Consider the following 22,882-nt stretch of genomic DNA (forward strand, 5'->3'; position numbering starts at 1 on the left):
ATTCTATTAACCAACTCATCATCAAGCTTTGACTATTTAACTCAGCTCTATAGTGCTAGGGCAAAAAACAAAACGCGTACCCGGGGGGGGGGGGGGGCAGGCCTGAGTTTGGGAAACTCTGAAGTAGTGTACCACTGAGGATTTCCTACAGTGGACAACTTGTTACAGCTGTTGATAAGTCAGTGATAATTATCTGCCAATTTTTTCATGTTATTACATTAAGACATCAGGGGATTGAACTTCAAAATCACCATGCATGCATCCAGTCTATTTAGTCAGGCAATGTCCTCATTATTCTCACATATTTTAGAATTGTATTAATAATAATTTGAATATCAATGCATTGGCACACTTTTTTTTGCATGCTTTTTTTTGTGTGTGTGTGTGGGGGGGTTCTATATTAGGCCCTATATGTACAAGTACAGTGCATTCAGAAAGTATTCACACCCCTTGACTTTTTCCACATTTTGTTGTGTTACAATGCAGATATTTTGTTTTGGTTACTGACCTACACACAATACAACATGGTGTCAAAGTGGAATTGTTTTTAGAAATGTTTCCAAATTTAAAAACATTCTAAAGCTGAAATGTCTTGAGTAAATAGGTACTCTACCCCTTCGTTATGGCAAGCTTAAAAAAATAAATCTATTTAATCCATTTTGAATTCAGGCTAACAAAATGTGGAAAAAGTCAAGGGGTTTGAATACTTTCTGAAGGCACTATATAAATTATACAATTGTATAACATAAAAGGTCTTTGAAAATTACAAATAAGTGCTTGAAAAAAATCCCTGAAAGTCCTGAATTCAACTTGCTAATGTCTGTATGAACCTTAAAGGATGTATAGTCCCAGGCCCATGTTGTTGTATAGGAGTTGAGTCAACTTGCTAATGTCTGTATGAACCTTAAAGGATGTATAGTCCCAGGCCCATGTTGTTGTATAGGAGTTGAGTCAACTTGCTAATGTCTGTATGAACCTTAAAGGATGTATAGTCCCAGGCCCATGTTGTTGTATAGGAGTTGAGTCAACTTGCTAATGTCTGTATGAACCTTAAAGGATGTATAGTCCCAGGCCCATGTTGTTGTATAGGAGTTGAGTCAATTTGCATATATTCACTTTTATTCCTTTAAGTACACATGTGGAACTGCATGAAAAGCCTTTTTATTTCAAACCATTTAGAAATTTTGATCCCAATGTCACTCACACATTGGCCCCGTTATTTATAGAAAGACTCTAAAGCGGTTCCCTTGTCCATACTTCAAGTCTAAAAACCTGTCAAACACCTGCAATTTTACATGGGTTACTAAATCACTTCGAATAGCACCATGTCCAGTTTAAAGCTGGGTCTTTAGTCAACGTGGGCGCATACAGTACACTGGCTCAGTAAATGCAATACAATTAAGAAGAAACAGATGCAAAGGCTGAATAGAGACCACTTTTCAGGTGATTTGCCTAAAAGGTACAATTTTAAGGCTTGATTGCGACAGCAAGACAAAGATCTTAAACTGAAAAGGTGAAAAGTGAAATACAAAAAAATAACTAAATAGCCCATTATATAGAAAGTATTTTTTCTTCTCCGTGATGTTACATACAAACCAGTATCTGCTTTGCTTCAACCTTGGTTTATAAAGACTCATTTATTAGACATTTGGGAGAACACACAGCTGACATGTTGAGTTCCATCTAAAATAGCAGCTACATATTTTAACAAGCTTGCTGTATTGCCCTGTAGGCCTCTTCTGGACAGACCACTTACAGTACACACAAACCCCTATGAACATAATCTCTAAAACCATACCTTTGGTTACTCAAAGCAAAATTAACATAGAAAAGGTGTTTTGGTTTCTGACTGCATAATCGATTGTAAAATACAGTGACCTTTTTTGGGTACAGGGGACATCTCGAATGTCAGTCACATTCAGATCAACTAATAACTTCAATAATATATAAAAAAAGCTTTGTACCATGTAAACAAAATGAGAAACGTACAAATTAATAGAAATGTAGAAAGAAAAAAAAATGGTCCCAATATTGCAATTAAAAATCGGTATGGTGGCAGGGCATGGGGTAGGCAAAATGTTGGTGCAAATTGTGCTCTGAGCAGCAACTTCATTTCACTTGGTTCTTTTTCTTCTATTTAGAGTTATATTGTAGACCAGAGACCCAAATTGAGCCTCCTAAGCAACAAGGCAGAAAATAGGTCAACAAGACCAGTGAAATTGAAGAGTTTTGAATATTGCTACACTTCCACCAAGTCACAATGACAGTAACCTATAGGCTTAGAGAGATAAGTGATCATTTCAATGTTTCACTCGTCTTCATTGTAGATTTCTAACATTGTACGGTGCCATCTTTCAAATTATTGGGTAAATGATTCAAATCATGTCTCTCAGACACAGTAGCTGTTAGAATTTTAAAAGCATGATTATTATGCCAGGACAGTCAATCATTCAGATGCTCAACATGGTTTAGGCAAGAGTTTGTTAACTCTCCTATAGGAGGTCTGCCAAACCACAAGGAGTGCATCACTGCAAGTTGCTTTTGTAACCTATCCAAGGACTAAAAACATTACACAATAGTATACACAAGGAAGTATGTTACAAGTTTCGTATTGTACTATAAAACATTCAAAACTTTTACAAGTTACAAATCCAAAATAATTTGTCATTATGGCATTCCGAGGAAAACAAGGGGGGAGTTCTCAATAGCCTCTGGCACAGGTCAGTAGACTAAAGCATGACTTGACACTTTCTTCCTGGAAGCACTTCAGATTTAGAGTCAGGACTACAATATGACTCGGAATGATTTAAGACTTCACTCAACATACACAAAAGTAACAGAAACATTTCAAATGACAGTTATAGATGTTCTAGCTGCCAAAGAAAACTGATCTCAATAGACCAAAAATCATTGCACCAATGAAACACCAAAAGAACCAGTAACTTCAGTAAGATTTTCATATAGACTCTTGACTTCAGCCAACAAACAGCTGAATTAACTGAAAAACCAGCTGCAAGTACTCAACATTGAAAAGATGTGCACATTTCAGTTATGAGCACTGTTGGGCATCATCCAAAATAGCTCCGTCTTTCCTTTAGAAAATAGATATTTTTCCGTCTTTCCTTTAGTTGATTCATTAACTGCATACACTCCAGTAACCGATGTGAGCTCCTAAATGCCAACATTACTGCCAACCCTTACCTTACCACACTTGACAAAAAAAAAACACAATTCATAACAATGCCTTCAAATGTGTTGAGAGAAGTGACAGTGATACAGAATGCTTAGAGTACAAGAGTAACAATTGCATAAAAATATATGACACAAGACATAAAACAGGAAAGTGTGCTCTCTCTGCTCCTCTTGGTATCCATGTGACAGCTGTTCCTGCGTACTACGTATGTATGTATGTATGTATGTATGTATGTATGTGAGGTGAAATGGGTTTTTGGGGCTTCAAATGGCCTGTTTCACTCTACCGTCACAGACTTGGCCAGGTTCCTTGGGAAATCCACCTGTATTGGGAGAAGCGTTAGACATTTCTAAATTTGCCAAGTTATAACCCTAAGAAATAGACTACCCGTTATGAAGGCCTACAGTAAGAACCCAACTCAGTGACCGTGCAGTGACTCACGTCAAAGCCCCTGAGCACAGCCAGGTGGAAGGAGAGCAGCTGCAGGGGGATGACACTCAGAACGCCCTGCAGACAGTCCACACAGTGCGGCACTTTGATGGTGCGGCTTGAGCACTTGGCAGTTTCATAGTCATCCTTGTCACAGATCACGATGGGTCGGCCCTGTAAACCAAACAAATGGCATGTTTCCAGTACAACGCCGCGTGTCATTTCCTTTTACCTGGAGTTCAGTTTGGAAATGTGAACGTGATAGTTTGGTCCTTCCCTTCTTTTCATGTCGCACACCCAAATCTCAGGTCCACATCTGTGGTAGATTAGTGAGAGTGGTGATGTCATGGTGAAATAACTCCTCCCACTTTGTGGTGAATGGAATTGTGAGGTCCTTTTGATATTACTGTAAAAACATCTAATGTGTAAAGTATGTGTGCATAAAGCACTTAATATCCATGTCGTCTTTGAGTCATATTTATTTTACACTGGAAGGTAAGTGGTCACTACAACAGGTAGTAAAATCTACCATTTTAACAACCAGATAACATAATTGGCAATGGTTTACTGTGGTTCCAACCTTCAAACAGTTGGGGGGTGGAAAGCTAAATCGTGTGTTTCGAGATATTGCGTGTGTGTTGGCAGTTCTTACCGCGCGGGCCACCACCTGCTGAAGTGCGTTCTGACACTTGGTGTAGGTGTGGTCTCTCATGATGATCATGATGACGGGCATGAGTTTGTCGACCAGGGCCAGAGGGCCGTGCTTCAGCTCCCCAGCCAGGATGCCCTCTGAGTGCATGTACGTGATCTCCTTGATTTTCTGGAGAGGAGAGGCACAAACACCTCAGTCAGATAGCCACTCACTGCAACTCCCATACACACAATCCAAGTATCTTATCTTAAATTCTAAAGGGATCAGTAGACTGGCCTGGGAACACTAGGACAGACTGAGGAGTACAGCACACTAAGCCAACAATTTCCCTTCACATTTGTGTGCCTCTTTTTGAGATACTGGAGGATTGGAAATACATAGTACTTTAAGAATCCATAAATAACGTGGAGTGTTGTTGCAATTATGCAAGAGAGACGTTTCTAGATCAGTCTAATTAGTTGCTGTGATCCAAAACACTTCAGCAGACATTCCTGCAGGCTAGGCTCCACTAGGGCTTGCGTGAGGCTGAGGCAGAACATTTTCTACACAGCTGTGCAGTGGCTTATTGTGGGCTATTAGAAAGTGATGATAATCTCATTTAGGAGTTGAGAATGGAGTATCCAGTAGAATTCATGTCTGAAGACATTATGATAGCTTTACGAAGGGGAGCTAGAGGTAGGCGTGCTGACCAGTGCTCCCTCCAAGCAGGTGGCGTAGTGGTAGCCTCGGCCCATGATGAGAACACTCTTCTGCTGGTACAGCTCTGCGGCCAGTCTCTGGATCTCATCATCCAGACTCAGCACCTCCTTGATCAGGTCTGACACACAGAGAGACAGAGAGAGGACAGGAGCAGGCATATACACACACACAGTGAGAGAGGGGACAAGAGAAGGCACAGATAGACAAGTACAAACAGACGAAAAGGAGGTAGATCATATTAGCTGATAATATTCCAATACATCTGGGAGAAACAAAAACGTAATGATCTGCCTTCAAACAACACGTCAGAAAATAGATTATCACACCAACCCCCTGGATGAGACAGTTTACAGTACTAACACCCATCCTATGGACAGACCAGCAAGCCACTGTTAACAGGTCTTGGGGGCTTGGGTCAGGGGAGAGGGAAAGAGCAGTGTGGCATTCCAAACCAAATTAGCTTACCATAAGGGAAACCCGATCCCATCATAGACTTTGGGTCCAGAGGAGTGTGCCAGGACTGACCCAGCTGCTAAAACCTCCTCCCTCTCCCCTGTACTCTCCCTCTCCCTGAGGAAGCCTCCACAGCCCAGCCCTTGCATTAGCTCTCTGATATCAAAGCATATTGCTCAAACAAAAACAGTGAAGTTGGAGCGACGTGGCTGCCAGATAACTGAGACAGACCCAGGAGGCCTACGAACATGAATGTCCTTTCCCATTTCTCTCTGGCTGCCTGACTCCGACCATTACAGTGGTTCTCAACTAAAAGTTTTGCGATTATGCTGCGGGACTTAGAGGTCATTTGCGGTTTATTACAGTACACTGCGTCACTAATTCATTGCTCCAGACCAGCTCAAGGAGGAGTTAGAGCACCGATTATGCTTTTGGGTCCCAAAGCACTACTGTGTCTCTAACTGACAATGAATGGGCGACATAAACCACACAGAAACTGATAATTGTGCACGACTTCAAAATTGAATTTCAATGAACTGAATGATGAAGGTGCTGATTGAATTTAGAACAATAGTGTAAGAATTGCTATTCCGCTGTCCTGTAGCACACACCTGGAAAAACACGTTTTTTTGTTACTACTCATCAATATTACTTACTAAAACTGTTGTTATACTAAGGTTTTTATTCTAAGAGAAACTTAGACTACAATTAGGGTGTGGAAATGTTTGGATTATTTTGCTCTTATAGTACTGTACAGTGCAAACTGCGTTGCTATAGATGCTGGTTCAATACCCGTGCCGGCTGCGAACGGGAGACCCATGAGGTGATGGTAGGATTTTGATTTCTCTCCTTCTAAAAACAGAAATAAATTCTAAATAACAAACTGGCTTTATTTACAAATTAGAAACAATGTCTCACCCCATGTTCAAGAATGGCCTTTCTCCTCGCTCACTTTACATTTGAAAACAAAATCTCCAAAATATCGTTATTTTTAAAAAACAAATCTATTATTAATTAATTTAGAATTATATAAAAGCCCCTTAGATATTCTTACATATATTATTAACCCTGTTTTTCACAAGCGTAGCAGGCTGTGAATTCTGCAAACAACGTTTCTTGCAGGACAATATATATTGGTCATGGCTCCCGAGTGGCGCACAATGGGATTGCCTTGCAGTTCTCCAGCTTTATCCCCTGAGATAGCGGTAGGCGCACGAGGTTCAAGGCACGAGGGCAGGAGGCACGATCCGCAGAGCAGAGCACAGAAGACGGACCTAGCCCATGGTGAAGGGAGGGGGGGGCGGTGGACCCCCGCCCCACTGGGTGGCACAGAGCAACACTTTAAGGGGCATTGCATTAATAACAGCGCTGACTAGGGAAACGTTCCCGCTATTCTTAGTGCCTGTCTGCACATTCAAACTAAAACAATGTAACTAAAAAAATGGCGCGAGAAATGCCCCTTAGAAGTGAATTCAGAGGGCAGATATGATTATATTAAGTTAGGGCAGATATGATTATCAAAAGTTATATTAAAATCCGAACTGGATTTAACAAAAAATGGCATGAAAAATGCACATTTGCAAAACCCAAACTCTAAAAGCAATTGGAAAGGTAGATACAAATGATTTGTGACATTGTGGTTACAATAAAGAATGTAAACAATATGCTGTGTTTTTATTTACAGTAGTGAAGGACAGCTTGTTTTTCACAAGTATACTGTAGTAGGTGTAGCCCTATCAGCAGGACAATAGACGCTTTATAGCCAGGCTACTGTAGGTGTGAACATCCCCCAGACGAAATGGACATCGTTTTCATCAAGCCAGCTTCTTTCTATGGTGCCAACCGTTCCAGTGTTAGGATTTAAGAGGACTTGAAAATGAGCCAGAATTGAGAAGATCACCAAAACTAAGGTATTTTGGTTTCAGTGCATTTTCTTTCATATATATATATATATATATATATATATATATATGTGTGTGTAGGCATACAGTGTCATAAAATCGATAAATAAAAGGTTAAATAAAAAAGAATTGTGAACTAAAAACGTGAATGTGTTTTTGCAGAGCATACAACCATGTCGACAACCATTTGTGGAGATCAGTGGACAAAGTGCTGGACAACAGGCCGCACCGGAAAAACGTATGGTTGCCAAGAAAGCGGTTAGTTTTGCTAGATTCTTATAATGTGTATGCAGCATGTGTGTTTTGAGTCACATTTAATTCTTAATTGATCTACCGTTTCTATCAAAGGTCACTGTAAACGATGGGGGCTCAGGGCGGTACCATTCTGCTCATCTGATGAAGGTGCACATGGATCAGAGCACAGCAAGGGCCGTCTGGACGCTACGGCTGTTCTGCTGTTCCAAGGATGTGTAACCGAAGAGAGATACCACAAGTGGACACAGAATACCAACTGGGATGGATCCCGAGGCAAATGTGGTTTACCAGTGAATCTCCAGGTGTTCATCATTAATACAGCGTCTCAGAAGTTTCTGTCTATGACTAATGCAAAAAAGCATTAAAGACAGAGTTAATGCGTACTTGAGGTCACCGAGAAAGGACATGGTCTGCTTTCCCTTATGTAAGGAATTAGACACTTTCCCATGTTTACTTGTCAGAGTGCACAGAAGCCTAATAAACAAATGCAGATGGCTTCCATCTTCAAAATGATTTAAATGTTTTATTATCCAAATGTTTAAAGTGCGTGTGGGCGACCTTATGCAATCGCAAAATGTCAGATAAAGCATATACTGTACAGTACTGTATTTCTTCAACAGCATCTTTATGCTTTCGTTAATAAAATGGTAAAAATACTCTTTCAAAACACAGATGTCTATTTCCTTACGGATCAATAACAAATTACTATGGGAATAAATCACTGAATGACAAATATTGGAACAAAGTAGGCTAATGAAGGTAAACAAATTGTTGCTTACTGGAAAATACTCTTCCAAACACACGGTCATGTTGTACAGCACCATTTTGGCTATTAGCAGGACAATAGACTTGCCTAGTATGAGGGTGGGGGGAGAATTCTATTGTCAAATGTATTTCTTAGGTTGGCTGTATCACAACCGGCCGTGATTGGTTGCAATTTCAGTTTAATCCACCAGAAAAGACAACAAATATTGTGGTTAGACTCAAATATTCTAATTGATAAAAAAACATTTATCAATTGGAACCTTTAACATGTGGAAGGGGGAAAAGTATTATTATGTATCACATCCGACCGGGTGTCGGATGTGATACAGCGCACAATTGTCCCAGTGTTTCTCTCCTTCTAAAAACAGAAATAAATGTTTTGGCCTTTACAAATATTATTTTAGCCTTTATTCAGATTACAAAATCGCTCACTTTCGTTTTTTTGAAAACAAAATAATCTCAAAAATATCGTTATACATAATCAAGTTGATGGCACAATCATATAGCCTTGGCACCTACATAAAGCTCAGTGACTCACTCATTCATGGCTTTGGATCAAAATAAATAAGTACCAACATTCATTCTGATTGTCTTTAATAAATAAATGTTTTGGTTATCCTGACCTGGACACCATGTACAGTATTATAATACTCCATTATGAGCTATTAGCAGGACAATCAATATACCTTCACCAACACCTCTCTGTATTTTGATACTTTGTGCAATGCAATTGATCAGCATTAAAAACTTTATGGATGGGGCCTCCCGGGTGGCGCAGCAGTCTAAGACACTGCATCCAAGTGCAAAACGCGTCGCTACAGATGCTGGTCCGATACTCGTGCCGGCCGCCACCGGGAGACCCATGAGGCGGCTTTTGGTTTCTCCAGATATAATTCTAAATAACAAACTTGCTTTATTTACAAATTAGTGAGAATGTCTCACCCCATGTTTCAAGAATGGCCTTTTTCCTCGCTCACTCAAGGTTAAATGAAAACTAAATAATCTCCAAAATATAATTAATTTTCAAACAAAGCGATTATTATATTATTCATTAATTTAGAATGATATAAAAGCCCCTTAGATATTCTCACAGATCCTAATGAAAAATGCCCCTTAGATATTAATTTAGAATCCTCCAATCCTCTAAATGTAACTATTGGCAGAGAGTCATGTCATTTTTTTTGTTGATATACTGTAAGCCTACAGTAGTCGAAATGAGTCTCAATAGCGTTGAGTAATGTGCTGTTAAAAGTGGTATATCTAATTTATTTAAAGAGCATATTGTAGTTAGAAGCAATGGGATTTGAAGCAATAACAATTTCAGCATCATTTCTCGCTGCTCTGAGACAAGCATGGGGACTGGTCTTCATAAATCAATGAGATTTTTATTTTCACTGAATCTCCGTTTGGGTATTGGTTACACTACAATTAGGGTGTGGAAATGTTATGCCCCTTAGATATTAATTTATAATCCTCCAATCCTCTTATGTTCTTAGAACTGTAGCCTACTCCCGACCATCACGTTGTACGGCGCCATATTTTCCGTTCCATCCTAATGGAAACCCTAAGGGTTTTGTTTTTCTTGGAATAGAAACACCATAATATTAATCTAATTAATTAATCAACATTTCTTCAAATCAATCCCATATACTATGTTCCTACAAAAAAAGTTTTAAAATTCTCTAGTAATGCCAATATTGAAGACTATCAAATGTTTCTCAAAGACCCCCTCTGGTGGTCAAACTAGCACTAACTTGCATTAATGGTAAAAATGACTGACAATTAAATAGAATGCTGCAGCAGCCCGCAAGGTGTGCTGCAGTATGACACAACTTTTAAAAGGAGGAACCACTGTACCCCCGACTCCGACCATTAACCCCGCCCATTAACCCCGCCCATTACCTGCTGCTGTCTATATTACAGTAGGTCAGTACAACAAGTGTCCAAGAATCTGCACATCCCTGTGAGCATCACACCGACATTAGCGTTTATGGTCATGAACAGTACAATGCAATGTCTTGGTAGATGTGCATGTGGTCTGGCCTACCTGGCAGAACTCTCAGGCCCTGGATGATCTCACGTCGCCGTGGCTGCATGGAGATCCTGTCATCACACATCAACAGCGCAAACATGATCAGAGCCACAAACTGACTGGTGTAGGCCTGCAAAACAGAACACACAGACATAATGCATTTAATGCTCTGGGTGGAATCAGACAGAAAGTACAGAAAGCTTGAGGTCCCAGGTGTCGCCCAGCTGCTGTTCCCTCTCAGAAATGTGATTCTCACCTATCTAGGGCTGCTGGATTGAAACAAAAGGCATCCTTACAGTCTTCTCTCTCTATCCTGGGCCAGAGTTGACAGAATCCTGAGCTCAGCAACACGCCTGGGTGTTTGCTTTGCAGTACAGTTATTGGAGCTGTAGCGTCTTGTCCGCCTGCTTTGGTTGCCAGCGCTGGTCTCCAGCTCCACAATAATAATGTGGACCTGATGAAATGTGGATGGAGAGCTGGGCTGGACACCGATAGGCCTACACAGATAGGACCTTGACTGCAGGACAGGACAGTGGAGAGCTAGCTAGCATTATGAGCAGACAATCTGGCAACCCTACCGATGAACACATCCCCTGACAATAAGACACCAGAAAAACAAACAGCACAGAAACAGCTGGCCCTAACTAGAACTGAAGAGAGTAACCATGATGTTTATGCTTCTGAAAAATGGCACTACCACTCACAAGTCTCAGCCCAAGCCTGCAGTCATCATCCTTCCTTCCCGCTCTTGGAGGGAGGGAGGATGATGTTAGAAGGCTCGCTGAGCCCGTTTGGGAGATTTAAATCAATGTTCTTCAAGAGCCAAGTCATTTGACGGGACCCCTGGACACAGGAGTGCCAGCATCTAAAGCCAAGGCCCAAGGGCATGGTTGTAAAACATTCACACAGCTATTTTCATTGACAGCACTGCAACCACAGGGCCTTACATCTCTGACAGTCCTCGCCATCCACTCAGATGTGGCAGTGCATTTAATCCATATATTAAAGCCACAGCCATGGTCCTCTACCATGTTAAAGCCCTCATCACTCTGTCCAGAATGTCGACAGAGAAAAGCAGCTCACGCCACATGCTAGCCTGTCACACACTGACGCAACCATGTCCCAGAGGCCTCAATCTGCTGCAGCATTCCTCCTCATGTCAGGCAATACAGCATGACAAGCAGTTACATAAAATATTTAAAAGTGTACAAGCATGCTCCAAATGTTCTATTTGGACAAAGACCACAGTAGGCTCTCATTTTCTTACATTCACTCCCACAATAACCATTGTTTGGCTAAGGGGGTGAAGTGAGTGGTGAAATATATACAAGAGGTGTGGAGCTGAGCAAAGCCACCCCCTTCATTCTCCCGGACATTGTTCAGCAGGCCTAGTACTGAGGACAGCCTCGATTCTGGGACGAATCATAAAAACAAGCCGTCACCAGAGGCATCCAGTTGAATGTCCCCCAAAAAGTTAATCTGAATAATATTATTATTATGAAAAGTTACCACGAACGGAGACAGCGGGAGCGTGTATTGAGCAGCGGGTGAAATACTTCATTTCCTCTGACGTGATGAGCTGTGCTGTTCTGGGTTGGGTGTGTGGGCCTGAAAAGGATGGCGTCTTTGAGACGTGCTCTGCAGGCTTTCTGCTCTGTGCTGGAGACTTGGACCTACTGGAGGGTCCCTGAGCCAAGCCTGAGAAGGGAGGGACCTGCCTCTTTTTTTTCTCTGCAGCTAGGACTCCACTGCTGAGTGGAACTCACTCTAGTCATCTACAACCCCACTCCGGCAAACTGTAGGATCACTGCTCAGAGTAGAGGGGAACCATAGATTCCTACATTTTACAGTGTAAAGATGAGAATATCAGGCACTATGTGTTCTGTGTAGGGCAGTGGCATATAGCCGTTTCAAATAACCTCTTCCGAAAGGATCCAGAAACTTCTCAGAGGAAGATCTCTCATTTCAAGAGAAAGAGGGGTCAACTACAGTTGAAGTCAAAAGTTTACATACACCTTAACCAAATACATTTAAACTCAGTTTCACAATTCCTGACATTTAATCCCAGTAAAAATTCTGTCTTAGGTCAGTTAGGATCACCAACTTATTTTAAGAATATGAAATGTCAGAATAATAGTAGAAAGAATGATTTATTTCAGCTTTTATTTCTTTCATCACATTCCCAGTGGGTCAGAAGTTTACATACACTCAATTAGTATTTGGTAGCATTGCCTTTAAATTGTTTAACTTGGGTCAAACGTTTTGGGTAGCCTTCCACAAGCTTCCCACAATAAGTTGGGTGAATTTTGGCCCATTCATCCTGACAGAGCTGGTGTAACTGAGTCAGGTTTGTAGGCCTCCTTGCTCGCACACACTTTTTCAGTTCTGCCCACACATTTTTCAATAGGATTGAGGTCAGGGCTTTGTGATGGCCACTCCAATACGTTGACTTTGTTGTCCTTAAGTCATTTTGCCACAACTTTGGAAGTATGCTTGGGGGTCATTGCCCATTTGGAAGACCCATTTGCGACCAAGCTTTAACTTCCTGACTGATGTCTTGAGATGTTGCTTCAATATATTCACAGCATTTTCCTGCCTCATGATGCCATCTATTTTGTGAAGTGCACCAGTCCCTCCTGCAGCAAAGCACCCCCACAACATGATGCTGCCACCCCCGTGCTTCAAGGTTAGGATAGTGTTCTTCGGCTTGCAAGCCTCCCCCTTTTTCCTCCAAACATAACGATGGTCATTATGGCAAAAGTTATATTTTTGTTTCATCAGACCAGAGGACATTTCTCCAAAAAGTACGATCTTTGTCCCCATGTGCAGCTGCAAACCGTAGACTGGCTTTTTTTATTGCGGTTTTGGAGCAGTGGCTTCTTCCTTGCTGAGCGGCCTTTCAGGTTGTCGATATAGGGCTGTTTTACTGTTTCCGCCAGCATCTTCACAAGGTCCTTTGCTGTTGTTCTGGGATTGATTTGCACTTTTCGCATCAAAGTACGTTCATCTCTATGAGAAAGAACACGTTTCCTTCCTGAGCGGTATGACGGCCATGGTGTTTATACTTGCGTACTATTGTTTGTACAGATGAACGTGGTACCTTCAGGTGTTTGGAAATTGCTCCCAAGGATGAACCAGACTTGTGGAGGTCTACAATTTTTTTTTCTGAGGTCTTGGCTGATCTCTTTTGATTTTCCCATGATGTTAAGCAAAGAGGCACTGAGTTTGAAGGTAGGCCTTGAGATACATCCACAGGTACACCTCCAATTGACTCAAATGATGTCAATTAGCCTATCAGAAGCTTCTAAAGCCATGACATAATTTTCTGGAATTTTCCAAGCTGTTTAAAGGCACAGTCAACTTAGTGTATGTAAACTTCTGACCCAATGGAATTGTGATACAGTGAGTTATAAGTGAAATAATCTGTCTGTAAACAATTGTTGGAAAAATGTATTGTGTCATGCACAAAGTAGATGTCCTAACCGACTTGCCAAAACTATAGTTTGTTAACAAGAAATTTGTGGAGTGGTTGAAAAACGAGTTTTAATGACTCCAACCTAAGTGTATGTAAACTTCCGACTTCAACTGTACATGCACTATGTATTGACATTAGTCCCCAAGTGCTTCAGGGTTTGCATTAACTATACAGAAAACCAACAGTGCAGTATATTGGCATAAACATCCTGTTATTGCAAAAATAAGTACACTACATGACCAAAAGTATGTGGACACCTGCTCGTCGAACATTACATTCCAAAATCTTGGGCATTAATATGTAGTTGGTCCCTCCATTGCTGCAATAACAGCCTCCACTCTTCTGGGAAGGCTTTCCACTAGATGTTGGAACATTGCTGTGGGGACTTGCTTCCATTCAGCCACAAGAGCATTAGTGAGGTCGATCACTGATGTTGGGCAATTAGGCCTGGTGCACAGTCGGTTTTCCAATTAATTCCAAATGTATTCGATGGGGTTGAGGTCAGACTCTGTGCAGGCCAGTCAGGTTCTTCCACTCTGACCTCGGCAAATAATTTTGTATGCAGCTCGCTTTATACATGGGGGCATTGTCATGCTGAAACAGGAAAGGGCCTTACCCAAACTGTTGCCACAAAGTTGGAAGCACAGAAGATTTCCCTTCACTGGAACTAAGGGGCCTAGACCGAAACATGAAAAACAGCACATTATTTCTCCCCAAACGAACTTTACAGTTGGCACTATGCATTGGGGCAGGTAGCTTTCTCCTGTCATCCGCCAAGCTTGATTCGTCCGTCAGACTGCCATATGGTAAAATGTAATTCATCACTCCAGAGAACGCGTTTCCACTGCTCCAGAGTCCAATGGCGGCAAGCTTTACTCCACTCCAGCTGATGCTTGGCATTGCACATGCTTATCTTAGGCTTGTGTGTGGCTGCTCGGCCATGGAAACCCATTTCATGAAGCTCCCGATGAACAGTTATTGTGCTGACGTTGCTTCCACAGGCAGTTTGGAACTCGGTAGTGAGTTCCATTCATCTCCAAAAACCCTAATGCAGTCTGACCAACTGACACACTCTGGAGCTGGATAGGAGGATTTTCCCCACCCTGAGAGAATACTAACAGTCTACCCTGAATGTAGAGTTTCCCCAGACACTTCAACCTGGGGCGGCAGGTAGCCTAGTGGTTAGAGCATTAGACTAGTAACCTAAAGGTTGCAAGATCGAATCCCTGAGCTGACAAGGTAAAAATCTGTCGTTCTGCCCCTGAACAAGGCAGTTAACCCACTATTCCTAGCCCGTCATTGAAAATAAGAATTTGTTCTTAACTGACTTGCCTAGTTAAATAAAAGGTAAAATAAAAACCTGCCTGCGTTTTTTCCCACCATAGAAGTGATTTTTTTTTTTGACCAGAGCTGGGGATGGTGAAGGGAAGGTTTCCTGTTTCAACAGCCAGAGTGTCTACAGGACAGTATGTGAACAATGGGAAAGGCATCAGTCTGGAGAAATGCTATGCTATGAGCAGCAGTGACTCTGTCCCCTCACCTTGGTGCTGGCCACTCCTATCTCTGGCCCAGCGTTGATGTGCACCCCACAGTCGGTCTCTCTGGAGATGGAGCTGCCCACTGTGTTGGTGACGCCCACCGTCAGGGCTCCTCTCTCCTTACAGTAGTGCAGGGCCATCAGGCTGTCTGCTGTCTCACCTGCACACAATGGTAGCAATGCAATCAGCACTCAGGATAAATACTATAAGAGGTTACCACTACCTGGACTATGTGTAGATCTTGCTTACAATATCAAGTTCTATAGACAGGAATACTGGATATCGTCAAACCTATACGTTCAGTATCAACACATTAAGTTAGCAGTATAGAGATGAAGGAATTGCTTTGGGTGCATTGGCATAGGGCTGAGCACTTACTTGAATGAGACATCGTTTGTACCAGACAAGCCGTATTGTGTACAGACAAAGACAGACACCGTGACAATGTTCAGGTCCCTGGAGAAAGAGACACTTCCAGATTACGCCAATCCTCCCACCTGATTGGCTGATGAAGAAGCAGACGTCGTCACGGAACACTGGTGTGTTTCTATCCAGGAAGTCGCTGGCCAGCTCCACCATAACAGGCAGCTCAGTCAGCTCCTCCAGTACCTGGCGAGTCTAGAGGGAAAGATTAGCACTGTTCATCAGCACTGGATCACACAAGACATCCACACTGAAAAACAGGTTTCCATGTACAACTCAGAGCAATAACTTACTTTTACGTCTCTGTTTGTATAGTTGTTTTTCCTATCTTGAAGCCTTAGGCTCTAGTCGACGCGATTTTATGCCAGTGACCTAATACTGCTGCCTTATAAGAGGGAATCTGGTACTCACCGCCACCCCAGCATGGTAACTGGTGCCACAGGCGATTAGGATGAGCCGTCGACACCTTTGTATCTCTTTAATATGATCCTTCAGTCCACCCAGGATTACTACAGACACAAACAGAAACAGCCAATCAAAATACAGTAATCAAATATCCCTTTCCTTGGTATGTATTCAGATTGAAGTTGATCATGAGGATACAACCTTGATGGGTATAATGACAGACATTGTGTATTACACTGGAACTGTCATCTCACCCGTGTTGTCATCAAAGTTGACCCTTCCTCTCATGGTGTTAACCACAGACTCTGGCTGTTCAAAGATCTCCTTCTGCATAAAGGAGCTGTAGTTACCTGAAAAGCGTTCCAAAAAACATTGGTTCAGAGTCTTCAACAACATCACAAAAAAGATTTTGTAAAGGTTACTGTTGCCACATAATGACTACTAAAGTAAGCCAGTCTGAAAACCATGTTGTTTTGCTGATCTAATTCAGCCTTTTATAGCTGTTGGGAGTTAAATAACACAGGAGATAAATGACAATGATCTTGTGTCTTTAAATGCAGACTTCCATCATCAGTCATGTCTTCACTAAATAAAATAAACAAGAGGCAACAGGGAAATGGCAGTTTCCTTGCACCCCCCTTTGTGACAATGAAATACGAGAATGTTTTGCAGTCTGCTTTTGCGCTGACTGTAATTTAGGTCATGCAAATTAGGTTATTTCAGCAGAGCTCCTGGCATGGAGGCTTAGGAGAGAGAGGCAGGGGCTTAAATGACAGGACCTCAAAGGAATGTCTCCTGAAACTGACAGGTAGTGTATCAGCATCCTCTGCTGGAGACATGGAGAAGTGGGAGAAATCTGATTTTCAGGAGGAAAATCATCTCTTTACAGCAGAACGCTGAGAATTCAGATCTGACATGAAACCTTTAGTCACAGTCTACTACACAGGAAACTGATGTTTCCAAGCAGTGAGCTCAATATAGAAGTGCTCTCTTCGATGGAGCTAGGGTGTCTGAGCCCTTACCTTTGATGCAGGCCTCTTCCCTGGGGACCAGAGTCAGCCAGGAAGCCCCATAAACACCCAGCTGTGTGTGTGTGTGTGTGTGTGCCTCAGAGCCACCTCAGTAGTACAACAGATCTGAAACCTGCTGCTATTTACAGCTGCACAGTAAAAACAGGCTCCTGGACTAAAATTACAGGGCAGGATACTGAAACATTAGAATATGGTGGTATACGTGTACACATATGGCCTTAGATACTTGGTAGAGGCAGGGGAAATTGTGTGAGTGCTATGTGTTGCAATAACAAGCATTGTTGCTACATTATTACTGTAGAGTGCAGTAGAGGCCAAAGAAAATATCACCCCTGTATACTGTACAATTTGTGACTGTATTGACAATGATAATAATCAATTACAGGCATTCTAGGGCTCTCATCAATTCCTCAGTAACACCATCTTCTTTACAGAGGGTGACCCATGACAGTGCTGTGCCCCCAGCCTCTGCCCTCCACCTTCCCCTCACCCTTCATGATCTGCTGCAGCTCCATCTGCAGGGTCTGGATGGCGCGGGCAGGGTGGTCTCCGGCTGTACGCTTGATGCGGTGGATGGTGAGTCGTCCGTTCGTCACCGCTGCCACGTCATCATCCTCCAGGAAGATCACCCGGTTGGTGTGCTCAATCACCGCACTGCCATGACAACAGAGCAACAGTCAACACCACTTAATTGTTATGCAAACGTGATGAAGTTGTTCATTCCCACTTTCCTAGGAGACCTTCACCAAACAATTGTCTAGACTGATTCTGAGGGTATTCTAAAATAAACCTAGTGGGATATCACTACTATAGAGTATAAGAGTGAGGAGTCTGACCTGGCATCAGAGGCAAAGTAGTACTCCACAGACTTCTTGTCCTCAGCGAAGAGTGTGTGGCAGGTGTCCTGCTCCATCCTGGGCAGGGTGGGGCAGCCCTTCTTGTCCTTACCGGCTGGGGACATACAATACGTTAGACACACAACAGCTGCTTATCTTCTTCCATTCTGACATTGAGAGCAGTTACTTTAATAACGTACATGATCGGTACAGGATAGGAATGTGATCTGTGGACAGCTTGTGGTCACTTTTCACCCCAATAAGCAGAGGACCTCCCCTCCTATTTACATAGAAACACAAACAATTACAATCATTACAGAAAATGAAAGATGCATCATGACTGGATAGTATTCCTTTACAATTCAAGGAGTAACTAGAAGTGTAGTAGCAGTGTACCGAGTGCCTACTGCCTCCCCAGGGTAATGGACACTCTTGAAGACCAGGACAAAAGCTCCCTCCTAAGAGATAAGATAGAACAGTGTTAATCACGAGACGGGTCACGAGACCTGATCTCTGGACAGTTTTAGGAGAAGCTCTGTAGAGGAACAGGCTCTTACCAGCTGCTGGGTCACTCTCTCCACCAGAGTAGCAAAGCTGAGGTCTTCACTCTCACGGTTGTCATACATGTACTTCACCAGCTTGGCAATGGTCTCTGTGTCTGTCTCAGACTCAAACTCATAACCCTTGCTCTCCTGTGGAATGGTATAATGTCAGTCATGGAAGTCTGATAACTCTTGCTGGTAGTCTTGATTAATGAAAGAAACAGACTGCTTTAGGCAAAACATGTAATACGTTGAAATGTTGCTCTGCTCACCAGGAATTTCCGCAGGTCTTTGTAGTTTGTGATAATTCCATTATGAATGACAATGAACTCTAAAGAAAAAAGACGATACACACATACACTTTTTTAATAAAAACATTCCTATTTGGGCCTCCTGAGTGGCGATGCGGTCTAAGGCACTGCATTGGAGTGCTATAGGAGTCACTACAGACCTGGGTTCGGTCCCAGGCTGTATCACAACCGGCCGTGATCGTGAGTCCCATAGGGCGGTGCACAATTGGCCCAGCGACGTCAGGGTTAGGGGAGGGCTTTGCCGGGGGGCCTTACTTGGCTCATCGCGCTCTAGCGACTTCTTATGGCGGGCCAGGAGCCCGCAGGCGGACCTCGTCGTCAGTTGAGTAGTGTTTCCTCCGACACATTGGTGCGGCTGGCTTCCAGGTTAAGCGGGTGGGTGTTAAGAAGCGCGGTTTGGTGGGTCATGTTTTGGAGGACGCAAGACTTGACTTTCGCCTCCCGAGCCCATTGGGGAGTTGCAGCGATGAGACAAGACCGAAATTGGGGAGAAAAAGGGGGTAAAATACAATTTCAAAATAAATAAAAAATAAATCCCTATTTACTCTATATAGTCAGTCAATATCTAGCAGAATGTGTTGCCTACACCAAAGAGAGGCCTTCATTTTACTACAAGTTTAGGGGATGTCTGTAGTACTGACCGTTGCTCTTGTCAGACCTTTGTGGGTGGCTGTTGACAGGGCTGGGGGCACCATGGGTAGCCCAGCGAGTGTGGGCGATGCCAAGGTGGACATCAAACTCCACATCCATGTCCATGTCCTGCTGCTCTGTGGGACCAACACAAACACTATTGAAAGGCAAGCTTCATAAATCAATTCAAATGCACCCTACATGAAGTAGGTTTGAGCCATTTTCATTGTACTGTATGCCTTCTATTAATTTCAGTCAAATCCACTTATCTAATCAGTAAACATTCTTACAAATGCTGACAACAGACATAAGCCGTCAAAGACACATAAAATGTAGTCTTACTGGTGATCTCATCGTCAAGAGCCTTCACTTTTCCACTCTGCTTGATCAGCTGAATAGACCGGGCATTGGCCTCCCATTCCTTACCGTTCCCTCCATCAATTCCAACACCTGGCAAGGAGAGAGAATTGTATTTCTACAGAGTACTCAAATATGCCTCTGTTGTGTGATTTTGTAAGTTATTTTACACATGCTACAGTCTGACAGCAGACAGAGCAGAAATGTAACTGTGATTAGATTGGATAGTCCTGCTCAAGACTAGGGCATACAGTGAAGCCAACAGACAATCATTGTTTTTATCATTAGGAGAGAGAGAACAAAAACATGACTCCTATAGATAAGCAAGCAGAATAACTGATGCCTGCTAACGGGCCTACAGTGACAGGGAAAGGCAGCAGATAAACATGGAGACAGACGCAGCCAGTGTGTTGACACAAGCCGCCTCTATCAGCTCACCGGCAGAGTCGTAGCCACGGTACTCCAGACGGAGCAGGCCTTTGAGGAGGATCTCCAGGATCTCCCGGCGAGTCCGTGGCACATGGTAGTTCAGATAGGCAAAAATTCCTGACGGGAAGGAAGGAACAGATTTCAACTAGGGAACACAAACAAAATATACAGCAAAAGAATTTCACAACTGTTTTAACAGATTAAGTGAACAAAGCCTAATACTGGTTTGCTTTTGGTGGTCTGTGATTAGGTCAATAAAACTAAAAACAATATGCATCCTTTCTTTTCAAATAGGAGTATTGTGTAGGAGACGCTGACGGTTCCATTGACTAGCTAGCCTAGCTGATTATAATATGCAGGCTGTTCAATGACTGGCTCATTAAAATTCACAGCAACCTTAAAAACAACAACTACCCCAAGAATTTCCACAGGTGAAAACTTTCAAACATTAACGCAAGTAAAAAAAAAAAAAGAAAAAAAAAAAAGAACAGCTATGGAGTCAGTCATCTTGTAGGAATTGCAGTTTAACATTGACCTGAAACTATGTATACATTGACAGTAAATCAACAAACAAGAACAGAAACCAGTCAGACTTGTTCAACCTCTTGTGGATTGGGGTGGCGTTTCAGGACTGGTAGTTGGGCCTAATTGGAAACAGTTTTGTGTGGAACTACACAGTAGTTCACACACCCATCAGTTGCTGAGGGCACAGCCTGCCCTGGATGTTAGGCTACCAGACAGGTTTTACATGGGAAGTCACCTTGAGACGTGGGAGACTCAGTGGAAAGTGGAACAGGGCGTTCTAGTGTTGGGGCAATATGTTGACAGAAGGACCAGGTGCAGGGTACGACACTACTATTACACAGGAGCTGCTCTAGGTTATGCTTCTGTGAAGTTTAGAACTCATCTGAAAGGAATATGATACCAATTGAAAACAGTGACATTTATTCAAAAAATGACAGGATGAAAAGAGATTTGTCTACATATGCCTATTTGTGCCCAGCCCCATTGCCATCAATGGTTTAAACAAACCAGTCAAATAAAACTAGCCTAAATTATGAAAGCAAAGAGACAGTAGCTATTATTTAGGCTAATACAACACTATGACATAAATTCCCAATAAGATGAGGATATAGAGGGGCTGTGATAAAATAAAGAGTGACTATGTACCGAGAAGTGCCATGGAAGCAGTGCAACAGAGCATCCATTGAAAGCAGCTGGGCACAGGGCGACAGAGGAAGGTAGCAGGGGGGGTGAATGGGCAAGGCAAGGTGGGAGCACACAAGGCTCAGCTTTGTTTAGAACGAGGGTTACCTAGCATAGAGTAGAATAAATAAGGAGCCCTCATAACATCTCAGTGCATGTCAGTCTTATCATTATTCCTTCCTTAGGAATTAGTCTGCAGCAGATCAGTATGAGGAGTATCAATTTTGGGCATTTTTGTCCTTACTCAGATACAAGTGACACAGAGAAGACAGTGTTCCTTCTTTACTAACAGATTTAATAGTGCCAAGTGTCCCCCCACCCCCAAAAGTGAATGAATCAAATTATGTATACTGGTTGGCTATTCAAAACACAACTGTGTGCTTCAGGAACCAGGTGTAGTCAGCAGATGAGAGGTGAAGAGTGGAGAACTAATCCATCACCATTCAGACACTGACAGGTTAAAAAATAAACATAGTTTAACTACCTATAATTTTGTATCACCCTAATGACCTCGTAACTCATTCGAATCAATGTGGGATCATCACTGTAGAACTGGCATTTAGACTATCATCAGTTTCCGCGTTGATCTATTTATTCTAGCAATCGAATGAATGAAACAGTACGACTTGCGCAATGCGCGCGTTCTGTCTCATCAGACAAAACCAAGCTAGTTTGTAAACTGGTGAAAAGGTAGCTAATAAATCCTAGTATAGAGCCTATTAAAACGTGACGACATCATACCAAAATGTAACATCAATGACAGGAATTATGGAGCGATAACACAGCGTCAATCAAGTAGCTAGCAATGGATTATATGGGTGTGTAGCACGCTACTAATAAACATCAAAACGCTTAGCCGCCCTCAATTTGTCTGATAACATTGTTAGCTGTAAAACATGATCTATGGATCCGATAGCCAATTTACAAGCTCATTTAAAATATATTAAATAAATCATTTTATCGGTTAACTTGTTTCGTCTGGCAAGGGTTTCCACTAGATAACACAGCCAAAGTCAAATTGGGATATATGCTAAAAAATGTAAGGTTAAGGTTATAACGTTAGTAGCTTTCTCTTGATTTGAGATGGAAGCTGATGTGTCCACATTAGCTAGCTACAAATACTGACACATACTTCTCCAAAACCAGTTGTGTTAATCTCACAACTACTTACAATTTCCATAATCTTTGTAAATTGTTGCAAATCTACAATTATTAAATGTATTCTCATTAAATACTCACCACACATGTCTACGCCTCGATTGCCAACTACAGCTAACTGTGACTCAGTTCCTCATCTAACGATGACAGTCATGGAGAGTC

The 22,882-nt window shown here is 42.3% G+C and overlaps 1 protein-coding gene across 2 annotated transcripts; it reads right to left on the minus strand.

Moving 5' to 3' along the window:
- Positions 1-1,101: 1,101 nt before the first annotated feature.
- On the minus strand, positions 1,102-22,882 carry LOC120063228 (glutamine--fructose-6-phosphate aminotransferase [isomerizing] 1). 2 transcript variants are annotated; one of them, XM_039013459.1, is made up of 19 exons: positions 22,802-22,882; positions 20,366-20,473; positions 19,913-20,020; positions 19,582-19,707; positions 18,902-18,960; positions 18,645-18,779; positions 18,484-18,545; positions 18,288-18,367; positions 18,088-18,202; positions 17,742-17,905; positions 16,475-16,570; positions 16,227-16,324; positions 15,890-16,010; positions 15,395-15,552; positions 10,395-10,509; positions 4,964-5,091; positions 4,275-4,442; positions 3,635-3,796; positions 1,102-3,515 (listed from the first exon to the last, which is right to left on the minus strand). In XM_039013459.1, exons 1-19 carry the CDS (start codon positions 22,806-22,808, stop codon positions 3,471-3,473), a joined length of 2,055 nt encoding a protein of 684 aa, XP_038869387.1. In that variant the 5' UTR covers positions 22,809-22,882; the 3' UTR covers positions 1,102-3,470. The 2 variants fall into 2 exon arrangements, with proteins under 2 accessions (XP_038869387.1, XP_038869386.1); XM_039013458.1 differs by having other exon boundaries at positions 1,102-3,796.

The sequence above is a fragment of the Salvelinus namaycush genome, chromosome 18, assembly GCF_016432855.1.
Source record: "Salvelinus namaycush isolate Seneca chromosome 18, SaNama_1.0, whole genome shotgun sequence".
NCBI lineage: Eukaryota > Metazoa > Chordata > Actinopteri > Salmoniformes > Salmonidae > Salvelinus > Salvelinus namaycush.